At 40.4% G+C, this 27,983-nt stretch overlaps 1 protein-coding gene across 1 annotated transcript in view; it reads right to left on the reverse strand.

Annotated features, from left to right (window-relative positions):
• Positions 1–3,318: 3,318 nt before the first annotated feature.
• Positions 3,319–27,983, reverse strand: part of LOC102804637 (uncharacterized) — a 73,942-nt gene continuing 49,277 nt past the window's right edge. The window contains exons 10-12 of the mRNA XM_085503035.1: positions 27,663–27,764; positions 14,743–14,834; positions 3,319–6,326 (exon numbers count right to left, since the gene is read on the reverse strand). Of these exons, the coding sequence (XP_085359161.1) occupies positions 6,002–6,326; positions 14,743–14,834; positions 27,663–27,764 (519 nt within the window). The 3' untranslated portion in view covers positions 3,319–6,001. The remainder of the gene's footprint in view (positions 6,327–14,742; positions 14,835–27,662; positions 27,765–27,983) is intronic.

Genomic DNA, 27,983 nt, shown 5'->3' on the forward strand with positions numbered 1-27,983 from the left:
AGAACCGCTATGTGCATTAGAATCATTACATATTTTGAAGAACACAATTTTCTACTGAATCATCTTCACCTCATTTTCCCTGACTTTCGACCTATATTACTACTTTTTAGTCACTTTTTTACCCCTAATTTTTCCACTTTTCAGCCAATGTTATTCATGTTTAAGGCAACTTTTACATGTTAAACCTAAGATAGAATTAAGGCTACTTAGTATTTACCCATATTTGACTCTCCACACATGTTTTTATTTTCCAGCCAACATCTACAATGTTTCAGACAAACTTGGCGACAATTCAACGAGTTTTCACCTAACATTTATTTTAGAATTTCTACCTAGAATATCCATCTAACTTTTTCAACTGATTGCCAACTTTTTCAACTTCGGTAAGGAACTTGTTATTTCGACTGTCCAGCTAATTATCATCTTTCTATGCAATTTTTGTTACTTTCCTTAATTTCCGGCTAATAATGTTCTTCTTGTCCAACCATTTTTCAGGCCATCTGCTTTTATTCAATGTTTTCGACCTGCATCCCAACTTATTCAAATTCTAATTCCATCAACTTTCTCGTTAAATATTACGATTTTTTTCAGGCATTTTTGACATCTTACTAGAGTCTGTCTTTCTACAGTTTTAGGCAACTTTAAAGAATTTGTCAGCTTGAGTTGGTCAGAATTGAGTAGAAATATAATTATAATTAACAGTGTGAATGCACAATGAATTTCCACCAATGACATTATGAATACTTATTTTTATCTATATATCCCTATAACGTGCAATAATGAAATAAGGAGGCTTGCTGCTGCCATCTTCGAAACTTTGACCAACGACAGACTAGTTACACATTGGAAGCTATGCTTTTTCACCATCACTTTAAATGGTTTCTACTTTTCAGCCACCTTTTTCACTTTTACTGTTAAAGGCAACACAAGTTTTTCGTCTTTTTTGTCAATACTTTTCACTACCTGGAACACTGCATTAGAATCTTTCTTTCTAAGTTATTATTATGGCAAACACATGGAACGCAGCATTTAATGTCAAGGCCACTTTCACAACTAAAAAAAAACTGTCTAATAAAACAGTCGTGCACTCCCGAAAAATTAAGAAATTCTAGACACATTACTGATTTGACCTTCACAAAAAAAATGCAAAGTGGTCCAAATAAATATTGTAGTCCTCATCGGGTACTATGTACATATTAACTTTCATTCATTTCCACTGAAATTTGACAGATCTCAAAGTGTTATGAAAAATGTTTAAAGCGATACTGCTAAAACTGTCCAACTAGTATGGTCTAAACTTTTGGTACTGGTACGAGTTGGGTCAACAAGGTGGCATTACTGTGCTCAAAGTATTGCATGTATCAAATGTAATGGTTAGCACTAATCGGCTGCTATTCGGCATACCTTGCATTGGAGCACTCTGATTGGCTGCTATTCGGCATACCTTCCATTGGAGCACTCTGATTGGCTGCTATTTGGCATACCTTGCATTGGAGCACTCTGATTGGCTGCTATTCGGCATACCTTCCATTGGAGCACTCTGATTGGCTGCTATTTGGCATACCTTGCATTGGAGCACTCTGATTGGCTGCGATTCGGCATACCTGGCATTGAATTAATGCACCGTACGTACACCAAAATGTTCGATGTACGTATTCTGTGCATACATCATATGCACGGTTATGAAATAAGTCCTGTTATAGGGCTGAAAGAACACTATTGGCCAGTTCTGATATTCATACACACCATATTAACCCCATCTTGCTCCATTCAGAGATCCATACACACCATATTAATCCAATCTTGCTCAGTTCAGATTCATACACATCATATTAATCCAATCTTGCTCCATTCAGAGATTCATACACACCATATTAATCCAATCTTGCTCCATTCAGAGATCCATACACACCATATTAATCCAATCTTGCTCAGTTCAGATTCATACACACCATATTAATCCAATCTTGCTCCATTCAGAGATCCATACACACCATATAAATCCAATCTTGCTCAGTTCAGATTCATACACACCATATTAATCTAATCTTGCTCCATTCAGAGATCCATACACACCATATTAATCCAATCTTGCTCAGTTCAGATTCATACACACCATATTAATCCAATCTTGCTCCATTCAGAGATCCATACACACCATATTAATCCAATCTTGCTCAGTTCAGATTCATACACACCATATTAATCCAATCTTGCTCCATTCAGAGATCCATACACACCATATTAATCCAATCTTGCTCAGTTCAGATTCATACACCATATTAATCCAATCTTGCTCCATTCAGAGATCCATACACACACCATATTAATCCCATCTTACTCAGTTCTGAGATTCTGACACACCATATTAATCCCATCTTACTCAGTTCTGAGATTCAGACGCACCATATTAATCCCATCTTACTCAGTTCTGAGATTCTGACACACCATATTAATCCCATCTTACTCAGTTCTGAGATTCTGACACACCATATTAATCCCATCTTACTCAGTTCTGAGATTCTGACACCCCATATTAATCCCATCTTACTCAGTTCTGAGATTCTGACACACCATATTAATCCCATCTTACTCAGTTCTGAGATTCTGACACCCCATATTAATCCCATCTTACTCAGTTCTGAGATTGACACACCATATTAATCCCATCTTACTCAGTTCTGAGATTCTGACACACCATATTAATCCCATCTTACTCAGTTCTGATATCAGACACACCATATTAATCCAATTTTACTCAGTTCTGAGATTCTGACACACTATATTAATCCCATCTTACTCAATTCTGAGATTCAGACGCACCATATTAATCCCATCTTACTCAGTTCTGAGATTCTGACACACCACATTAATCCCATCTTACTCAGTTCTGAGATTCTGACACACTATATTAATCCAATTTTACTCAGTTCTGATATCAGACACACCATATTAATCCCATCTTACTCAGTTCTGAGATTCAGACACACCATATTAATCCAATTTTACTCAGTTCTGATATCAGACACACCATATTAATCCCATCTTACTCAGTTCTGATTCATACACACCATATTAATCCCATCTTACTCAGTTCTGAGATTCTGACACACCATATTAATTCAATTTTACTCAGTTCTGAGATTCAGACACACCATATTAATCCCATCTTACTCAGTTCTGAGATTCAGACACACCATATTAATCCCATCTTACTCAGTTCTGAGATTCTGACACACCATATTAATCTAATCTTGCCAACAATCTTGTTTCAGCTCTGGCATTAATACACAACAAAAATAAAAAAACACCAGTAAATCATCTGTGCAAAAACTTTATTTGCAAATTATCCCCCTTTCCATTACATAGACATTCTATCAATGACAAGATTATGCAACATTGTAAATGAGATATCTTCAGGTTCATGGTGTTTTTTTTAAATATATTTTTATATCTGAGAACCACAACAAATATTTTTAGTACCAGAAAATTAAAACTTTTGTTTAAAAGACCCCTTTAAGAATTAAGTTTTTTAATTTACAAAGACAACACAAATCAATGTTCATCTGACATCAAAATCTCAGCTTTCCAGATACTATAATTACCTCTGGTAGGATTATGGATATTAGTAAATAATTGAAATCATATTTTTGCCCAAAATTACACATTTTAAAAAGATAACTAAATATTAAATTGATATTTGTGAGAGAAAAAAAACTGACACAAAGAACATAAGACCATGTGGCCTTTATTCCTCAGAACATCATGACAAATAGAGGATTTTGAAAAGCACATCATAATAAGCATTTTTGCTTGTGTTGTAAAACACCTCTCAAAATTATTCATTAAATTGTGAATAACTCTTCCGTTAAATTTTAATATTTGGGTTGCCTTTTCGGGTAGCACCAACTTCAACAAAAATGACACCAGTTTACTGACGTGATTGGTCAAAACCAATTATTGGCAATTAATTGTTGACAATGGCATATTTCATTACATAAATTACAGCTGTTTCTATGGTTAAAATAACAAATATTTTAATGATATAGCAAGTTGACCCCCCCACCCCCACCCACAGCATTGCTGGCTATTTGTCAAATACCAAAATGAAGTTAACAAAAAGTTCACAACAGATTTCTTGACTACTAATATCGTGTGAATGGACAGAAAGTGCATCAGGAAATAGGTTTATGCAAGTGGTATTCCCACTTAGGGATACTTATTCGATAATTGTTAATGAAAGTGAGCTGCACATGTCAACAGAGATTGTGTTAATCACATCAAATATAAAATATACCACTACTTGTTGCCAATTTCTGTATACTCCATTGAAATAATTTCTAGTTTTACTTCCCATGACACATTAATCCATCAGCTGTGACTGACTTGACCTATCACTCACTCAGGATAGATTTAAGTGTTGCTAGTTTAAATTGCTAGAGAATCCATCCAACCAAAAATACATTTTAATCAACTAGATAGCAAATATGTAACAAACCTTGTCCTGAAGCTTGTATTGAAACTTTCAAAGATACTAAAATATACAGCAATGGCATCAAAATGGCATGAATAATATTACCATATACAATTACACACGGAGAGTGCAACATGCCCTATTCAACCTGCATCACAATAGGACCTCCTCCAAAGGGGGGACCTACTCCCAAAAAGAGGAACCTCTCCAAAATAAAAAGACCTCCCCCCAATATGAGGCACATTGACTGCCATTTGTTAACACTAAATGCTTCCAATAGTGTTTCATCAATAGAGAGGAGGGTATGGAATAAATCCAATACATACAATTTCAGAAATGTATTTAAGTTTTAAAGAACATTATTTGGATGTAATTTTCAACATCAAAACTGGAGTTCCTCTTAGCAAAGGTACTTCTGGAGTTGCTGTCATACAGGACATCATCAAACTACCGTTAAAATCCTAATATAATCCGCACACCCAATTCAACAAGACCATGACTGACTTCATTGTTTCAACCAGCTGGGCCAAAACAGCATTGTTCCTAATCCTATTCATTTGTTTCGACAACGTGCCTAAAAATATTCCCACCTAGTTATTGTTCTGCGATGATAAGATGTCAGACACGCAGTGCAACCTCCTTATGAATACATCAGTGTTTTGGAAGTTTTCGAAAATTCTTCTTCAATGCTCAGTTTATCTTTTGAAAACAATAAATATCATGTCGTTTTCCATGGAAATCAAAGCCAAAAGATCATACTACATTATCAGTAAATCTCTTCTGTATTGCGTTCACCATGAAATTGCTGAACTGTCATTAACATATTTAAATGAGCTATGGTAATTTTAACATGTTGGCACCATCCAGCATTTTGATTGGTTAATTAGCGACTGTTTATTGACCAGATAGTTCAATAAACAGTCTCGTATGCATTCAAAAAACATGGCGGATATCGTATCGCACCAAGCATTTACATGTGACCGAAATCATTCGCTTATGGTAAAACTAAGTTGAGTTTTACTTGCATTTCATACAATTCAATGAATTTATTTTTTGTGCATTATTATAATCAACACTTTGAAAACAAGTAAGTTATTCACTTGATCATTTGCTACTAAGCATTGTATTCATGTTTGTTTTTATTTGAAACTTCTGTTAGAATATACTGCATATTACATTGAATATACTGAGTAATTTGTTATGTTAATTTGTCAACATTTCATGACGCCTATTTTAGTGAGACCTTTCACTCTTCCGTGATGCCTAGATTAGAGTAACGCCTATATTCAAGAGATTGTACGGTGTATTGTTTGTTTTGTGCATGACCATACCCATTTAGTGATTGCAATATGTACGTAATATAAACCGCACCCCGAACTTGAGCTTTTGACCCCAATTTTTAAATTGATACATTGTAATATAAATCACAGTTTATATTAGGACTTTTACAGTATTCCTCAATTACTTGCAACATTAAAAAGACATTATTTACAGTGTTTGTGATAGACTCTGTGATCAGTTCAGGCTTTAACGCCCTTTTTTCTTCCTCTTTTTCCTTTTTCCAGCACCTCCCCAATTCTGTTGTGGTTGTTGACTTGTATTCCCAGCAGCAAACCCACCCCCCATGCCAAAGCCAGTACTTTGTCCCATACCAAAGCCAGTACTTTGTCCCATGCCAAAGCCAGCACCTTGTCCCATGCCAAAGCCAGCACCTTGTCCCTTGCTGTAGCCAGTACTTTGGCCAGCCATTCTGGCAGGACCATATGGTCCATTTCCTGGCCTTACTCCATCGCTGTCAGGTTGCATACTGTGAAACATTTCTTTTAGGAAGTCTTGTAATTCGGCCTCACCACTACAGTTAGAACATAGTAAAAATAATTAAACATTGCCTACATACATACTTCTCTTATCAAGATCAGTTCTAGACAAGTCATCTGAAGGTGAAACAGCCCCCACTTGTCAGATGTGAATATAGTTGGCTACGAATATGTATAAAATCGGGTAGGACGATTAAGTTGAAAATCAAATGTACTCAAAGTTGACAGTTAGGACATCTCTATTAAAATTGGTAAAATTTGCATCAATTTCCACAAAAATTCACAATCAATTGAATATGGAAATTCAATTGAGTCAATATTAAATATCAAATACATGAACTATTATAGTTCACAAGATATTATTAAAAGAATGGCTGCCACTAGTCTGCTATATTGATTAAAAAAAACGATGTGCATATACACCAGTGGTCTCTGTCAATCTATAAAGTTTCAAGTGCACTCATCTTGGAGAAATGATAATCGACATGCCAAAAGACTTTACTGAGTTTGGACTGATTGGGGCCTTGTCAGGTAAGAGTGCAGTAGCTGAAAAGAACAGTTTATTATTGGCAGGACTACCATAACTGCCAGTAAAATAATCAAGCCGTTGCCACAACATGCTTCTATTAATTTTATACCAAAGTTCATATGCTTGGAGTCAAATAAAATTCCAACTTACCAGGAGTATATACAGTACTCATTCCGCCCAACCTCCCGCTTTTATCGCTTTTTTTCCCGACCGCTTATCGCTTAATTTCCGACGGCTCGCTGCTTTCCGACCGGAAAGCCACCGCTTTTTTTCCCGCTCGCTCGAGTTCGCTCGCTCACTCCAAGTATGGCTGGCTTCAGAAACATCGTCCGCTTGCCAGCCGACCGCTGGAGTAACAATGATCGTACATTGTATGTATAAACTTAAGTTTTTGGAACAAAGACGCCTTCAAATCGCTTGACACATTGTAACGTTTGCTACGCAAGTCGAACTGTAACCTGTATTTACATATTTACGTCCTTGTGTGTGTGTAGTTCAAGCAGCTATATAACTGGTCAATCGCGATATGTATTGAGTACTAGTATTTGTGTGTTGTGTGTGTGTTTCTGTGTGTGATTTTGAATAAATTTATTCCGAACGGCGCTCAAAATAATTTGACACTTTGTTATTTTCGAACGCAACTCACACTATGACCCTTACTCAATTTGCATAAGTAATACGAATGCTGTAGTTCAGAAAATCTATTGGTTAACTTTTGCTCGTGTCTGGGTGCGCAAAAAAAAACTGCACATATAATTATCGCATAGCTGAATTTCTACAAATCAATTGGACTTAAACTACTAGTATAATGACTGTGACGATTAATCGCTTGTCTGAGTACATGCGGCGACGAATTATTGGATTGGCAGCAGCCGGACAAAAAATGAAAGAGATCTCGGAACAGTTAATTTGTTGAGGAAAACAAAACAAACGCAGCCAGTGATACATTTTGAAAACAAAAATACAAAATAAACGCAATCAGAGGCGCCGACCACGCGCGTTGGAAATAAATAAAACGTGTTGTGACAGTCTCACCAAACTCTTTCACTCGCGCAATATAATTATGTTATTTCCCAAAGCACTTATATTTAATACATTGACGAAAAACACCGCAAGAAAAATGTAAATCAGGCTTGTAATTACTAGTAACTCTACTCACTGTAAAAGTGGATAAATTCGAACCGTCATCAAATTCAAAATTCAAGCGATCTCGTTGAATGTCAAAAATAAACTCGATGTTTAGAAAGACAAAAACAACAACATATTAGAGTGCAAAAAAAGTTAGCAGCAAAGAACGAGAAGTGCATGTGGGAAAGCGATGAGTGAACTCGAGGAAAATTATGCTAATGTGAGAACAAGCCATATACCTCGCGGAGTACTCGCTAAAACATCGAGAAAATGTGCCATTTCAAAGGGCATGCACCCTTACAAATAATGTCTGCGATTGTGTGAATATGATAACGTGCAAACAAGGAACAGAGCTCGTGGTCCACAAGGAAACTTAGCGATGACGCAGTTAGATTTATATGGCTGTTGAATACAGAGACTCCTTCGATCTCATATAAGCAGGTTCACGTGGATGTATCATTTTCAACTATTACCAACAACGCTATAATAACAAAGACATTGTGAAATTCTTTTGTTTTTATGAAGAAAAATACAGTAATTTTACCAAGTAAAATCATATTTATTAAAATTGTTGTTCATACACGAGTTGTCGAACACACTACATACTAGTAGTTTGTAATTTCATCTAGCTCCTTTCAGTCACGATTCAAGACAAATAAAAGGCACAAATATAGATAATATAGCAAATTATTTTTTTCTGTAATATTCGTGTGTAATCAGTAATTATGACAAAAAATTTAGGGTACATATGAAATAGATTTCGTTATGAATTATTCTTAATATCAATTTCTAAATTATTTTGTCAAAATCAGTTTTTTTTTCAGATTTTCCCCCCCAAAACGAAAGAATTTCATAATGTCGGGAACGAGAAGTTTTTTTCTTATTATTATTTATTGGGAACGGAAAGTCTTTATCGTAGTGCTTCGCCTCGATTGAAAATGAGCTTTTCGGGTCGCTAAAACTGTATGTCCACCTCTGTTGGGGTGAACATTTGTATTATTATACTGAATAAATCTTAGAACAGAAATGGTGGCACTCAATCATGGCAATCTTCCAGGTCATCGTTAGAAAGATTTTCGGAGGCAAATTTAATCTCGAAGGATTGCAGGAAATTGACCCTTACCGATTCATATTTATGAATTAATCGGGATTCAGGTATCATAGTGTTTGTAACAGGAAAAAAAAACGCTTTCGCGTGGGATTTTTCATGCAAACATTGTGAATGGTTCCCAGACACTGATTCCTTTTTAACTTTCAATTTTTCTAAGACGCGGCAAACCCTGCTCATGACCGGAGACGTCGTCGAGATGCAGGTGTGATTCCTCTTAGCAACGCGTTCTATTTATTTCCAAAGCATGTGGTCGGCGCCTTTGATTGCGTTTAGTTTGTTCTTTTATTCACGTAATCTATCACTGGCAGCGTTTGTTTTGTCGCGTCTCACAACTTAATGTCCAAGCTGACTTTGTTTTGGCTGTAAGTGAACTACGTACATCTCATGAAAGTATTTCGCCCAGAGTTCGCAAAAAACGGAATACCCTGCAAAATTTGAATCCTTTATTTTATAACGAGACATTGGGCGCAAACATAATCAAAGAAAGCTTAGAAAGAACTCCCATGTGCTGAGAGTATTGGAAACACATTAAATATAATTCGAAATTACTTAGCTGAAAACTAATTATGCAAATCAGAAAATTAATATGACCAGATTTGAGTGTAAAACTAATGAGGTCTGCACAATGTAACAGAAAATCTATGTCTCCAAGTTTAATTGAAATGTGATTAGAACCAAAAAATTATGAATTATTATGCTTATTAGGGAATTAATATGAACAGATTTTTACCCCAAACTAATTAGGTTTGTACATTGTCCTAGAGCATCTTTGTACTAAGTTTCATTGAAATGGAATAATTAGTACCGTGAAAACTCCAAAATTTCGACCCCCTCTAAAAATTCGGACGCTTATTTATTTGCCGGGTTTCGGTGTTTTATTTACCTCCAAATTTTCGACTCCACTAAAAATTGCCGACTCATTTTTATTCGAAAATTGCGACCAGTTTTAGTTTTCCCCCAAACGAAAAAAAACCCGATGTGAGCGTTCAAACGGGACCTTCCTCGAAGGCATGAATCCGGGTTTCTGATTGACTGAGAGATTTTTATTTTATTGGTAACGAAAATATATTCTAAATAAACGAAGTTTCAAATAAAAACGAACACAAAAATCTCGGCATGCTGCGTTTCTGAATTGTTGATTATTACTGTACTCAGTAGTGATTATAATAATGTACACAAAATAAATTTGTTGAATGGTTATGAAATACAAATAAAAGTCAACTTAGTTTCATCGTAAGCGAATGATTCCGGTCTCGTATAAACGTTTGATGCTGTAGGATATCCGCCATGTTCTCTTAGGTCAAATAGGTCAAATCGCTAATTAACCAATCAAAAAGCTGGATGATGCCAACGTGTTCAAATTACCATAGCTTATTTAAATATGTTAATGTTATTGAACGCAATGCGGAAGAGATTGATGTTGTAGTATGATATTTTGTACCCCAGACCACAGTCCCTCTATCATAGGGACTGTGCCCAGACCATTCGTCCCGGTGTTATCGCTATCGCCACACGTGTGGCGATAGCGATAACACCGGGACGAATGGTCTGGGGTAGATATTTTGGCTTGGATTTTGATGCGAAAACGGCATGATTTTTTTTAAATAAAAAAATTAGTTGTTTTTAAAAAATAAACTGGTCATCTGAAGAATAATTTAACATTGTTCACAGTGATAACAGCTCATTCTCGAAAGGAAGCTTACCCGCTCACGCTAGTCACGATAAAAATCATACACGTGTACTCTTGAATAGACAGACGTCAATGACTACGGTAAAACTTACTCTATTTTAGCCGGCAGGATTGATTGAAATGTCCGAAAAATGACGCCAAAATACACCTTAAAAGTCCCATTTTATTTTCTTAAATCCCATTTTATTTTTTAATCCAAGGGCGAATTTACGGCAGAATTTGGTCCCTCAAATAAGGGACACGTTAGCCCTGCGTACAGTGCTGTGTGTACGGGGACGCGTTCGATTGTTAGATGTCCCCACCACAGCCCTGCGAACCTCCATAAACAAAGTCCGGGAGCGCACCGTAATTGGTGCGCAAGTTAAAAATAAGTAGTTTCCCAGCCGAAATCGGTTGAAATGACGATAGTTATCTGTAACAACCATTACAAAGTTATCTGAAACTTGAAATGTCTTTAAAAAGCGACTAGTAAAGACTGACAAAATGTAAACGCGTTGATACCGGAGGAATTATCCACCAAACGCCACCATTTTTAATTTCATTCACGCAAGAGAATGTGTTTGTTTTTAGGGCAAAGTAGCCGATTCCATCCACAATTGGACTCCGAACTGGGAGTTCTGGATATATCTGCTGATCGATCATCATTTTTGGTACCTGGGCATGTTATTTCATTAAAACAATTATATTTTTCAAAGTCCCGGACTTTGTCTATGGAGGTACGCAGGGCTGTGGTGGGGACATCTATCAACCGAACGTGTCCTCGTACACACAGCACTGTACGCAGGGCTAGGGACACGTGAGCTTTGATTCTAACCGGATACATTGCACTGGGTCGGGGAGATAGTTTGCTAAACTTCCATGTATCTTTTGTCCAATGGGTACCTGTACTTCGAACATTCGCAAGTTTTCCTAGGTAGTGCGAGACAGCTTTGTCTTTTGACCTATTAGTTTTGTGCTGACCTCTTCTCCGCGTCTTGATGTTTTGTTTTGCTTGTCATAATACTCACTGATTGATGACTTTGTTTAGATTTTGAGTTACAACTCGGCCACGACCGTTGCTTTTACCGTGAAACATGAGGAAGTTTACGTCAATTGACGGACATTGCATTTTTTAAAAACTAATGAAGCACACTGTCTATCATCCCCATTTTTTCATTTGCTGATTTCTATTCTGAAAAATTCGACCGCCCGAAAATGCACCTTAATTTTGACTCTAAAAACACGTCACATTTCTAACACCAATTATTTAAAACCGGTCGAAATTTTGGAGTTTTTACGGTACTTTAGATATCAGTGTGAAAGCTTAAAATTGGTTAATTATGCAAATTAGGTAATTAATATGTACAGATTTTAACCCACAATTATTCAGGTCTGTCTATTGTCCTACAGCATCCATGTACATTCATTGATATGTGATGTATAGTACCTGAGATATCAGTGTGAAAGTTGGTTAATTATGCAAATTAGGTGATTAATATGCACAAATATTTACCGGAAACTAATTGGGTCTGCATAATTCTAGATTCATTGAAATGTGATGATTAGTACTTTAGATATCAGTAGAAAAGCTGAAAATTAATTATGCAAATTAGGTAATTAATATGCACAATTATTTACCCTAAAACTAATCAGGTCTTTGCATAGTCCTAAAGGATCTATGTACCAAGTTTCATTGAAATGCGATGATTAGTACTTGAGATACCCGTGGAAAAGCTGAAAATTAACTAATTATGCAAATTAGGTGATTAATATGCACAAATATTTATCGAAAACAATCTCTGCATAGTCCTTGAGTATGTAAGTACCAAGTTTCATTGAAATGTAATGCTAACTACTTATATCAAATGCTGAAAATTAATTAATTATGCAAATTAGGTAAATAATATGTACTGATATTACCATAAAAACTATCAGGTCTGTGCAGTGTCGTATGACATCTATGTACCAAGTTTCATTGAAATGTGATGATTAGTACTTGAGATATCAGTGGAAAAACCTAAAATTGACTAATCATTATGCAAATTAGGTAATTAGTATCCACGGATTATTACCAAAAACTAATCAAAACCTAGCATTAGTTCAGAGCATCTATGTACCAAGTTTCATCAAAATCCAATGAGTGGTGGTTTAGATATCAGTGGAACGGTCATGGAACCACTAAAAAATAGCTAATTATCATGCAAATTAGGTAATTAATATGCTCGGATTTTTACCAAAAATTAATCAAATCTGCGCATATGTTCAGAGCATCTATGTACCAAGTTTCATCAAAATCCAATGAGTGGTTCTTTAGATATCAGTGGAACAGTCATAGAACAGCTAAAAATTAGCTAATTATCATGCAAATTAGGTAATTAACGAGCATGGATTTTTACCAAAACCTAATCAAATCTGCGCATTGGCCCAGAGCATCTATGCACCAAGTTTCATCAAAAACCGATGTATGGTTCTTGAGATAGCAGTGGAACAGTCGGACACACATACACACATACACACACACATACACACATACATACACACATACACACATACAGACACACTAACTGCAAAGACTCCCATTTTGTGCTTCGCACATGGGAGTCAAAAACCATAATTGTAGTTCAACAGGTTTATGTAACGTGTTAGTCCGCTTGCCAGCCGCCTAGTTAAAAAACGCGATCTCCAGTGATGTTGGCTTCGACAACTTTGGACAAGTAAGATGGGCGCTGGCCGACATTACATTTGCAAGTATTGTATTTGTTTGACAAATTGTACACTACGGTCATTCTATAACAATCGATCAGTCGTTTTTTTCACAGTCTTACTATTCCTGCAGATATTCTTCAATTGTTATAGGTGCCACGGATTTTAACATAACTACAACTTGACCCGTGTTAAACCCAAACCATGCGTGCATGACAACCGTCACCCTACACATGGTTACTCAACGAATACCGTACTCTACAGTAGACATTTTTCGCTCTCCACCAAAAATAGAATGGTTTTATTTCATATTAGTTGTGTCTGTGTCAGTGTCGTATTTGATTTCACATGTTTGGTTCGATCTTGTTTATGGTGGACATTATTACTACGCGTATGTATTATTACCAATTTTATATGGCCGTGTGATCCACCGTATTTTTTTCAACGGTCGTTCTATAAATTTCTGATTGTATTTATTCTTATTTTAACATCATAAAAACAAAAATGATACACTTGTACATGAAACAGTAGGTAATGAACTGTAAATGCGGGCGGTTGCGCTGTCAGGCGAGCGAGCGGGCGGTTGCGCTGTCAGGCGAGCGAGCGAGCGGTTGCGCTGTCAGGCGAGCGAGCGGTTGCGCTGTCAGGCGAGCGAGCGAGCGATTGCGCGAGCGGATACTTCCGGATTTGCGCGGTCGAAAAAAAAGCGGAAATTGCGCGGTCGAATTGAACAAAGCGAGCGATAAAAAAGCGAGCGAAATCCGGAAGCGGGCGGGAGGTTCGGCGAAATGAGTACTGTAGGTTACAAGATATTAACAAAAATTAATTAAATATGCAAATGAGTCCATTAATTAAGTTGAAACTCAATATTGCATAGCACATATCTTATATTGACAGATCAAGTAAGACTATACCAAGTTTGGTCTCCTTCGGACAATTAGTTCACAAGATATTAAGAAAAATTCAAAATTAATTAAACATGCAAATAGGCTTGTTAATTAAGTTGAAACTCAATATTGCATAGCACAAATCATATATTGACCGGTCAAGCAAGTCCATACCAACTTTAGTCTCATTTGGACTATTATTGTATGATTGACCACTATGTCTTTGTACCAAGTTTCAAAGAAATCGGTCCAGCCATCGGTCCAAGAAATCACTCTGGACAGACTGACGAAGGTGAAACTACTACTGGTGGGGGCTAATAACATTTTTGCCCACAACAATCCATCGGTAATGATGAAGAGCAGCCAAGTAAAGCCATGGAATCAAGAACTACTATAGTTACAGCAAAAAATAAAAATATCTTACCTATCTTGTTGTCTATGTTGATTTCGTCTACGTCCATTCACTTCAAATCGGCATTGCACACTATGGTTATCTGGATCAATATTACGAATTTTCTGCCAAAAGATAAAATTTATTTAGCTCACACAATAGAAAATAATTCATAGGACATAAATAACGTTTTCTCATTTCAAAGAAATGTGACTGCTTCTACCCTAATCTGACTGGATCTGTCTAATGCTTACATCGGACCTGACTGGATCTGTCTAATGCTCACATAGGACCTGACTGGATCTGTCTAATGCTCACATAGGGCCTGACTGGATCTGTCTAATGCTCACATACGGCCTGACTAGATCTGTCTAATGCTCACATAGGACCTGAATGGATATGTCTAATGCTCACATAGGACCTGACTGGATCTGTCTAATGCTCACATAGGACCTGAGAGGATATGTCTAATGCTCACATAGGACCTGACAGGATATGTCTAATGAACACATAGGACCTGACAGGATCTGTCTAATGTTCACATAGGACCTGACAGGATATGTCTAATGTTCACATAGGACCTGACTGGATCTGTCTAATGTTCACATAGGACCTGACAGGATATGTCTAATGTTCACATAGGACCTGACAGGATCTGTCTAATGTTCACATAGGACCTGACAGGATATGTCTAATGTTCACAAAGGACCTGACAGGATATGTTTAATGCTCACATAGGACCTGAATGGATCTGTCTAATGCTCACATAGGGCCTGACAGGATCTGTCTAATGCTCACGTAGGACCCGACGGGATCTGTCTAATGCTCACATAGGACCTGACAGAATCTGTCTAATGTTCACATAGGGCCTGACAGGATATGTCTAATGTTCACATAGGGCCTGACAGGATATGTCTAATGTTCACATAGGACCTGACAGGATCTGTCTAATGTTCACATAGGACCTGACAGGATCTGTACAATGCTCACATAGGACCTGACAGGATCTGTCTAATGTTCACATAGGACCTGACAGGATATGTCTAATGTTCACATAGGACCTGACTGGATCTGTCTAATGTTCACATAGGACCTGACAGGATATGTCTAATGTTCACATAGGACCTGACAGGATCTGTCTAATGTTCACAAAGGACCTGACAGGATATGTCTAATGCTCACATAGGACCTGAATGGATCTGTTTAATGCTCACATAGGGCCTGACAGGATCTGTCTAATGCTCACGTAGGACCCGACTGGATCTGTCTAATGCTCACATAGGACCTGACAGGATCTGTCTAATGTTCACATAAGACCTGACAGGATCTGTCTAATGTTGACATAGGACCTGCCTGGATCTGTCTAATGCTCACATAGGACCTGACAGGATCTGTCTAATGTTCACATAGGACCTGACAGGATCTGTCTAATGCTCACATAGGACCTGACAGGATATGTCTAAAGCTCACATAGGACCTGACAGGATCTGTCTAATGCTCACATAGGGCCTGACAGGATCTGTCTAATGCTCACGTAGGACCCGACTGGATCTGCCTAATGTTCACATAAGGCCTGACAGGATATGTCTAATGTTCACATAGGACCTGACAGGATCTGTCTAATGCTCACATAGGACCTGACAGGATATGTCTAATGCTCACATAGGACCTGACAGGATATGTCTAATGCTCACATAGGGCCTGACAGGATCTGTCTAATGTTCACATAGGACCTGACAGGATATGTCTAATGCTCACATAGGACCTGACAGGATATGTCTAATGCTCACATCGGACCTGACTGGATCTGTACAATGCTCACATAGGATCTGACTGGATCTGTCTAATGCTCACATAGGACCTGAATGGATCTGTCTAATGCTCACATAGGACCTGACTGGTTGTGTCTAATGCTCATGTAGGATCTGACTGGATCTGTGTAATGCTCACGTAGGACCTGACTGGATCTGTCTAATGCTCACATAGGACCTGACTGGATCTGTCTAATGCTCACACAGGACCCGACTGGATCTGTCTAATGCTCACATAGGATCTGACTGGATCTGTCTAATGCTCACATAGGACCTGACTGGATCTGTCTAATGCTCACATAGGACCTGACTGGATCTGTCTAATGCTCACATAGGACCTGACTGGATCTGTCTAATGCTCACATAGGGCTTGACTGGATCTGTTTAATGCTCACATAGGACTGACAGGATCTGTCTAATGCTCACATAGGGCCTGACAGGATCTGTCTAATGCTCACACCGGACCTGACAGGATCTGTCTAATGCTCACACCGGACCTGACTGGATCTGTACAATGCTCACATAGGATCTGACTGGATCTGTCTAATGCTCACATAGGACCTGATTGGTTGTGTCTAATGCTCATGTAGGATCTGACTGGATCTGTGTAATGCTCATGTAGGACCTGACTGGATCTGTCTAATGCTCACATAGGACCTGACAGGATATGTCTAATGCTCACATAGGGCCTGACAGGATCTGTCTAATGTTCACATAGGACCTGACAGGATATGTCTAATGCTCACATAGGACCTGACAGGATATGTCTAATGCTCACATAGGGCCTGACTGGATCTGTACAATGCTCACATAGGATCTGACTGGACTGTCTAATGCTCACATAGGACCTGAATGAATCTGTCTAATGCTCACATAGGACCTGACAGGATATGTCTAAAGCTCACATAGGACCTGACAGGATCTGTCTAATGCTCACATAGGGCCTGACAGGATCTGTCTAATGCTCACGTAGGACCCGACTGGATCTGTCTAATGTTCACATAAGGCCTGACAGGATATGTCTAATGTTCACATAGGACCTGACAGGATCTGTCTAATGCTCACATAGGACCTGACAGGATATGTCTAATGCTCACATAGGACCTGACAGGATATGTCTAATGTTCACATAGGACCTGACAGGATATGTCTAATGCTCACATAGTACCTGACAGGATATGTATAATGCTCACATAGGACCTGAATGGATCTGTCTAATGCTCACATCGGACCTGACTGGATCTGTACAATGCTCACATAGGATCTGACTGGATCTGTCTAATGCTCACATAGGACCTGAATGGATCTGTCTAATGCTCACATAGGACCTGACTGGTTGTGTCTAATGCTCATGTAGGATCTGACTGGATCTGTGTAATGCTCACGTAGGACCTGACTGGATCTGTCTAATGCTCACATAGGACCTGACTGGATCTGTCTAATGCTCACACAGGACCCGACTGGATCTGTCTAATGCTCACATAGGATCTGACTGGATCTGTCTAATGCTCACATAGGACCTGACTGGATCTGTCTAATGCTCACATAGGACCTGACTGGATCTGTCTAATGCTCACATAGGGCCTGACTGGATCTGTTTAATGCTCACATAGGACTGACAGGATCTGTCTAATGCTCACATAGGGCCTGACAGGATCTGTCTAATGCTCACACCGGACCTGACAGGATCTGTCTAATGCTCACACCGGACCTGACTGGATCTGTACAATGCTCACATAGGATCTGACTGGATCTGTCTAATGCTCACATAGGACCTGATTGGTTGTGTCTAATGCTCATGTAGGATCTGACTGGATCTGTGTAATGCTCATGTAGGACCTGACTGGATCTGTGTAATGCTCATGTAGGACCTGACTGGATCTGTCTAATGCTCACATAGGACCTGACAGGATATGTCTAATGCTCACATAGGGCCTGACAGGATCTGTCTAATCTTCACATAGGACCTGACAGGATATGTCTAATGCTCACATAGGACCTGACAGGATATGTCTAATGCTCACATAGGGCCTGACTGGATCTGTACAATGCTCACATAGGATCTGACTGGTTGTGTCTAATGCTCATGTAGGATCTGACTGGATCTGTGTAATGCTCACGTAGGACCTGACTGGATCTGTCTAATGCTCACATAGGACCTGACTGGATCTGTCTAATGCTCACACAGGACCCGACTGGATCTGTCTAATGCTCACATAGGACCTGACTGGATCTGTCTAATGCTCACATAGGACCTGACTGGATCTGTCTAATGCTCACATAGGACCTGACTGGATCTGTCTAATGCTCACATAGGGCCTGACTGGATCTGTCTAATGTTCACATAGGGCCTGACTGGATCTGTCTAATGCTCACATAGGGCCTGACTAGATCTGTCTAATGCTCACATAGGACCTGAATGGATATGTCTAATGCTCACATAGGACCTGACAGGATCTGTCTAATGCTCACATCGGACCTGACTGGATCTGTACAATGCTCACATAGGATCTGACTCGATCTGTCTTATGCTCACATAGGACCTGACTGGTTGTGTCTAATGCTCATGTAGGATCTGACTGGATCTGTGTAATGCTCATGTAGGACCTGACTGGATCTGTCTAATGCTCACATAGGACCTGACAGGATATGTCTAATGTTCACATAGGACCTGACAGGATATGTCTAATGCTCACATAGGACCTGACAGGATATGTCTAATGCTCACATAGGGCCTGACAGGATCTGTCTAATGTTCACATAGGACCTGACAGGATCTGTCTAATGTTCACATAGGACCTGACAGGATATGTCTAATGCTCACATAGGACCTGACAGGATATGTATAATGCTCACATAGGACCTGAATGGATCTGTCTAATGCTCACATCGGACCTGACTGGATCTGTACAATGCTCACATAGGATCTGACTGGATCTGTCTAATGCTCACATAGGACCTGAATGGATCTGTCTAATGCTCACATAGGACCTGACTGGTTGTGTCTAATGCTCACATAGGACCTGACTGGTTGTGTCTAATGCTCATGTAGGATCTGACTGGATCTGTGTAATGCTCACGTAGGACCTGACTGGATCTGTCTAATGCTCACATAGGACCTGACTGGATCTGTCTAATGCTCACACAGGACCTGACTGGATCTGTCTAATGCTCACATAGAACCTGACTGGATCTGTCTAATTGCTCACGCTGGACCTGACTGCATCTGTCTAATGCTTACATCGGACCTGACTGGATCTGTCTAATGCTTACATCGGACCTGACTGGATCTGTCTAATGCTCACATAGGACCTGACTGGATCTGTCTAATGCTCACATAGGACCTGACTGGATCTGTCTAATGCTCACATAGGACCTGACTGGATCTGTCTAATGCTCACATAGGACCTGACTGGATCTGTCTAATGCTCACATAGGACCTGACTGGATCTGTCTAATGCTCACATAGGACCTGACTGGATCTGTCTAATTGCTCACGCTGGACCTGACTGGATCTGCTTAATGCTCACATAGGACCTGACAGGATCTGTCTAATGCTCACATAGGACCTGACAGGATATGTCTAATGCTCACATAGGGCCTGACAGGATCTGTCTAATCTTCACATAGGACCTGACAGGATATGTCTAATGCTCACATAGGACCTGACAGGATATGTCTAATGCTCACATAGGGCCTGACTGGATCTGTACAATGCTCACATAGGATCTGACTGGACTGTCTAATGCTCACATAGGACCTGAATGAATCTGTCTAATGCTCACATAGGACCTGACTGGTTGTGTCTAATGCTCATGTAGGATCTGACTGGATCTGTGTAATGCTCACGTAGGACCTGACTGGATCTGTCTAATGCTCACATAGGACCTGACTGGATCTGTCTAATGCTCACACAGGACCCGACTGGATCTGTCTAATGCTCACATAGGACCTGACTGGATCTGTCTAATGCTCACATAGGACCTGACTGGATCTGTCTAATGCTCACATAGGACCTGACTGGATCTGTCTAATGCTCACATAGGGCCTGACTGGATCTGTCTAATGTTCACATAGGGCCTGACTGGATCTGTCTAATGCTCACATAGGGCCTGACTAGATCTGTCTAATGCTCACATAGGACCTGAATGGATATGTCTAATGCTCACATAGGACCTGACAGGATCTGTCTAATGCTCACATCGGACCTGACTGGATCTGTACAATGCTCACATAGGATCTGACTCGATCTGTCTTATGCTCACATAGGACCTGACTGGTTGTGTCTAATGCTCATGTAGGATCTGACTGGATCTGTGTAATGCTCATGTAGGACCTGACTGGATCTGTCTAATGCTCACATAGGACCTGACAGGATATGTCTAATGTTCACATAGGACCTGACAGGATATGTCTAATGCTCACATAGGACCTGACAGGATATGTCTAATGCTCACATAGGGCCTGACAGGATCTGTCTAATGTTCACATAGGACCTGACAGGATATGTCTAATGCTCACATAGGACCTGACAGGATATGTATAATGCTCACATAGGACCTGAATGGATCTGTCTAATGCTCACATCGGACCTGACTGGATCTGTACAATGCTCACATAGGATCTGACTGGATCTGTCTAATGCTCACATAGGACCTGAATGGATCTGTCTAATGCTCACATAGGACCTGACTGGTTGTGTCTAATGCTCACATAGGACCTGACTGGTTGTGTCTAATGCTCATGTAGGATCTGACTGGATCTGTGTAATGCTCACGTAGGACCTGACTGGATCTGTCTAATGCTCACATAGGACCTGACTGGATCTGTCTAATGCTCACACAGGACCTGACTGGATCTGTCTAATGCTCACATAGAACCTGACTGGATCTGTCTAATTGCTCACGCTGGACCTGACTGCATCTGTCTAATGCTTACATCGGACCTGACTGGATCTGTCTAATGCTTACATCGGACCTGACTGGATCTGTCTAATGCTCACATAGGACCTGACTGGATCTGTCTAATGCTCACATAGGACCTGACTGGATCTGTCTAATGCTCACATAGGACCTGACTGGATCTGTCTAATGCTCACATAGGACCTGACTGGATCTGTCTAATTGCTCACGCTGGACCTGACTGGATCTGCTTAATGCTCACATAGGACCTGACAGGATCTGTCTAATGCTCACATAGGGCCTGACAGGATCTGCCTAATGCTCACATAGGATCTGACTGGATCTGTCTAATGCTCACATAGGACCTGAATGGATCTGTCTAATGCTCACATAGGACCTGAATGGATCTGTCTAATGCTCACATAGGACCTGACTGGATCTGTCTAATGCTCACATAGGACCTGACTGGATCTGTCTAATGCTCACATAGGACCTGACTGGATCTGTACAATGCTCACATAGGATCTGACTGGATCTGTCTAATGCTCACATAGGACCTGAATGGATCTGTCTAATGCTCACATAGGACCTGACTGGTTGTGTCTAATGCTCACATAGGACCTGACTGGTTGTGTCTAATGCTCATGTAGGATCTGACTGGATCTGTGTAATGCTCACGTAGGACCTGACTGGATCTGTCTAATGCTCACATAGGACCTGACTGGATCTGTCTAATGCTCACATAGGACCTGACTGGATCTGTCTAATGCTCACATAGGACCTGACTGGATCTGTCTAATGCTCACATAGGACCTGACTGGATCTGTCTAATGCTCACATAGGACCTGACTGGATCTGTCTAATGCTCACATAGGGCCTGACTGGATCTGTTTAATGCTCACATAGGACCTGACAGGATCTGTCTAATGCTCACATAGGGCCTGACAGGATCTGCCTAATGCTCACATAGGATCTGACTGGACCTGCCTAATGCTCACATAGGACCTGAATGGATCTGTCTAATGCTCACATAGGACCTGAATGGATCTGTCTAATGCTCACATAGGACCTGACTGGATCTGTCTAATGCTCACATAGGACCTGACTGGATCTGTCTAATGCTCACATAGGACCTGACTGGATCTGTCTAATTGCTCACGCTGGACCTGACTGCATCTGTCTAATGCTTACATCGGACCTGACTGGATCTGTCTAGTGCTCACATAGGACCTGACTGGATCTGTCTAATGTTCACATAGGACCTGACAGGATATGTCTAATGCTCACATAGGACCTGACAGGATATGTCTAATGTTCACATAGGACCTGACAGGATATGTCTAATGCTCACATAGGACCTGACAGGATATGTATAATGCTCACATAGGACCTGAATGGATCTGTCTAATGCTCACATCGGACCTGACTGGATCTGTACAATGCTCACATAGGATCTGACTGGATCTGTCTAATGCTCACATAGGACCTGAATGGATCTGTCTAATGCTCACATAGGACCTGACTGGTTGTGTCTAATGCTCACATAGGACCTGACTGGTTGTGTCTAATGCTCATGTAGGATCTGACTGGATCTGTGTAATGCTCACGTAGGACCTGACTGGATCTGTCTAATGCTCACATAGGACCTGACTGGATCTGTCTAATGCTCACACAGGACCTGACTGGATCTGTCTAATGCTCACATAGAACCTGACTGGATCTGTCTAATTGCTCACGCTGGACCTGACTGCATCTGTCTAATTGCTTACATCGGACCTGACTGGATCTGTCTAATGCTCACATAGGACCTGACTGGATCTGTCTAATGCTCACATAGGACCTGACTGGATCTGTCTAATGCTCACATAGGACCTGACTGGATCTGTCTAATGCTCACATAGGACCTGACTGGATCTGTCTAATGCTCACATAGGACCTGACTGGATCTGTCTAATGCTCACATAGGACCTGACTGGATCTGTCTAATGCTCACATAGGACCTGACTGGATCTGTCTAATGCTCACATAGGGCCTGACTGGATCTGTTTAATGCTCACATAGGACCTGACAGGATCCGTCTAATGCTCACATAGGGCCTGACAGGATCTGCCTAATGCTCACATAGGATCTGACTGGATCTGTCTAATGCTCACATAGGACCTGAATGGATCTGTCTAATGCTCACATAGGACCTGAATGGATCTGTCTAATGCTCACATAGGACCTGACTGGATCTGTCTAATGCTCACATAGGACCTGACTGGATCTGTCTAATGCTCACATAGGACCTGACTGGATCTGTCTAATGCTCACATAGAACCTGACGGGATCTGTCTAATTGCTCACGCTGGACCTGACTGCATCTGTCTAATGCTTACATCGGACCTGACTGGATCTGTCTAGTGCTCACATAGGACCTGACTGGATCTGTCTAATGCTCACATAGGACCTGACTGGATCTGTCTAATGCTCACATAGGACTTGACTGGATCTGTCTAATGCTCACATAGGACCTGACTGGATCTGTCTAATGCTCACATAGGGCCTGACTGGATCTGTTTAATGCTCACATAGGACCTGACTGGTTGTGTCTAATGCTCACATAGGACCTGACTGGTTGTGTCTAATGCTCACATAGGACCTGACTGGATCTGTCTAATGCTCACATAGGACCTGACTGGATCTGTCTAATGCTCACATAAGGCCTTGACAGGATCTGTCTAATGTTCACATTGGACCTGACTGGATCTGTCTAATGCTCACATAGGACCTGACTGGATCTGTCCAATGCTTACATCAGACCTGACTGGATCTGTACAATGCTCACATAGGATCTGATTGGATCTGTCTAATGCTCACATAGGACCTGACAGAATATGTCTAATGCTTACATAGGACCTGACTGGATCTGTCTAATGCTCACATAGGGCCTGACAGGATCTGTACAATGCTCACATAGGATCTGACTGGATCTGTCTAATGCTCACATAGGATCTGACTGGATCTGTCTAATGCTCACATAGGATCTGACTGGATCTGTCTAATGCTCACATAGGATCTGACTGGATCTGTCTAATGCTCACATAGGATCTGACTGGATCTGTCTAATGTTCACATAGGACCTGACATGATCTGTCTAATGCTCACATAGGGCCTGACTGGTTGTGTCTAATGCTCACATAGGACCTGACTGGATCTGTCTAATGCTCACATAGGACCTGACTGGATCTGTCTAATGCTCACATAGGACCTGACTGGATCTTTCTAATGCTCACATAGGACCTGACTGGATCTGTCTAATGCTCACATAGGACCTGACTGGATCTGTACAATGCTCACATAGGATCTGATTGGATCTGTCTAATGTTCACATAGGGCCTGACAGGATCTGTCTAATGCTCACATAGGGCCTGACTGGTTGTGTCTAATGCTCACATAGGACCTGACTGGATCTGTCTAATGCTCACATAGGACCTGACTGGATCTGTCTAATGCTCACATAGGACCTGACTGGATCTGTCTAATGCTCACATAGGACCTGACTGGATCTGTCTAATGCTCACATCGGACCTGACTGGATCTGTACAATGCTCACATAGGATCTGATTGGATCTGTCTAATGCTCACATAGGGCCTGACAGGATCTGTCTAATGCTCACATAGGGCCTGACAGGATCTGTACAATGCTCACATAGGGCCTGACAGGATCTGTCTAATGCTCACATAGGGCCTGACAGGATCTGTACAATGCTCACATAGGGCCTGACAGGATCTGTACAATGCTCACATAGGGCCTGACAGGATCTGTACAATGCTCACATAGGGCCTGACAGGATCTGTACAATGCTCACATAGGATCTGTCTAATGCTCACATAGGGCCTGACTGGATCTGTCTAATGCTCACATAGGGCCTGACTGGATCTGTCTAATGCTCACATAGGGCCTGACATGATCTATCTAATGTTCACATAGGACCTGACTGGATATGTCTAATGCTCACATAGGACCTGACTGGATCTGTCTAATGCTCACATAGGACCTGACAGGATATGTCTAATGCTTACATAGGACCTGACTGGATCTGTCTAATGCTCACATAGGGCCTGACAGGATCTGTACAATGCTCACATAGGATCTGACTGGATCTGTCTAATGCTCACATAGGATCTGACTGGATCTGTCTAATGCTCACATAGGATCTGACTGGATCTGTCTAATGTTCACATAGGACCTGACATGATCTGTCTAATGTTCACATAGGACCTGACTGGATCTGTCTAATGCACACATAGGGCCTGACTGGTTGTGTCTAATGCTCACATAGGACCTGACTGGATCTGTCTAATGCTCACATAGGACCTGACTGGATCTGTCTAATGCTCACATAGGACCTGACTGGATCTGTCTAATGCTCACATCGGACCTGACTGGATCTGTACAATGCTCACATCGGACCTGACTGGATCTGTCTAATGTTCACATAGGGCCTGACATGATCTATCTAATGTTCACATAGGGCCTGACATGATCTATCTAATGTTCACATAGGACCTGACTGGATATGTCTAATGCTCACATAGGACCTGACTGGATCTGTCTAATGCTCACATAGGACCTGACAGGATATGTCTAATGCTTACATAGGACCTGACTGGATCTGTCTAATGCTCACATAGGGCCTGACAGGATCTGTACAATGCTCACATAGGATCTGACTGGATCTGTCTAATGCTCACATAGGATCTGACTGGATCTGTCTAATGCTCACATAGGATCTGACTGGATCTGTCTAATGTTCACATAGGACCTGACATGATCTGTCTAATGTTCACATAGGACCTGACTGGATCTGTCTAATGCACACATAGGGCCTGACTGGTTGTGTCTAATGCTCACATAGGACCTGACTGGATCTGTCTAATGCTCACATAGGACCTGACTGGATCTGTCTAATGCTCACATAGGACCTGACTGGATCTGTCTAATGCTCACATCGGACCTGACTGGATCTGTACAATGCTCACATAGGATCTGATTGGATCTGTCTAATGTTCACATAGGGCCTGACAGGATCTGTCTAATGCTCACATAGGGCCTGACTGGTTGTGTCTAATGCTCACATAGGACCTGACTGGTTGTGTCTAATGCTCACATAGGACCTGACTGGATCTGTCTAATGCTCACATAGGACCTGACTGGATCTGTCTAATGCTCACAAAGGACCTGACTGGATCTGTCTAATGCTCACATCGGACCTGACTGGATCTGTACAATGCTCACATAAGATCTGATTGGATCTGTCTAATGCTCACATAGGACCTGACAGGATATGTCTAATGCTTACATCGGACCTGACTGGATCTGTCTAATGCTCACATAGGGCCTGACAGGATCTGTCTAATGCTCACATAGGGCCTGACAGGATCTGTACAATGCTCACATAGGGCCTGACAGGATCTGTACAATGCTCACATAGGGCCTGACAGGATCTGTACAATGCTCACATAGGGCCTGACAGGATCTGTCTAATGCTCACATAGGGCCTGACAGGATCTGTCTAATGCTCACATAGGGCCTGACTGGATCTGTCTAATGCTCACATAGGGCCTGACTGGATCTGTCTAATGCTCACATAGGGCCTGACATGATCTGTCTAATGTTCACATAGGACCTGACTGGATATGTCTAATGCTCACATAGGACCTGACTGGATATGTCTAATGCTCACATAGGACTTAACTGTTTTTTTGTTTTTTTTAATTTCACCAGAATGACCATTATAACAGAACTTATAAACAACATACAATCGTAGTAATTCCGGCATGGACCATGGAAATAGTCCTTATGGACTAGACTGTCAAGTAGAAATTGACAACTTACTGGTAAAGGAAAGAAAAATTACTATTCACATAACGAAAATTAAAAGGTAATCTATATGATTTAGATATAAATATGACTAAAAAATTATGTGTAATAATAATATAAACGAACTACTGGTACAACGAATTTATATGCAGAAGAAAAGAAAAAAGTTGCAGAGAAATGGGAGGTAATCGAGGAATTTAACAAAGCAAATAATGTTTCATTTCATATTTAAATTTGTTTCTGTTGTTGATGTTTTTGAGGGAGTCTGGAAGTGAATTCTGAAGTTGAAGTTGTGTCTAATGCTCACATAGGACCTGACTGGTTGTGTCTAATGCTGTGAGACTTCAAGGAATTGTAGTTTTTATAAAGACTCACCTGACAAGCTGCCCATTCAGTTATGTCATAAACCGCACTATTCATACAAGCATAATAAAACCACTTAAAACCTAACATTGCCGTTTCTACCCATATATCACCCTAAAATACAAATTGAACAATTAACACATTCAACGTCAGTAGTAAATTATATGTGAAAGTTATTTGCCATAGTTATTATTACAAAGTTGCAGTGCATAAAAAAATAAAAAAATATGACATGCAACTATAACCCAATATGTATGATCATTATACCAACTTTGATCCAAATTGGCCTAGTCATCTCTGAGAAACAGCTCCAGACATATAAAAATAGGCCAA

The sequence above is a fragment of the Saccoglossus kowalevskii genome, chromosome 9 (assembly GCF_978046115.1).
Source record: "Saccoglossus kowalevskii chromosome 9, keSacKowa6.1, whole genome shotgun sequence".
NCBI lineage: Eukaryota > Metazoa > Hemichordata > Enteropneusta > Harrimaniidae > Saccoglossus > Saccoglossus kowalevskii.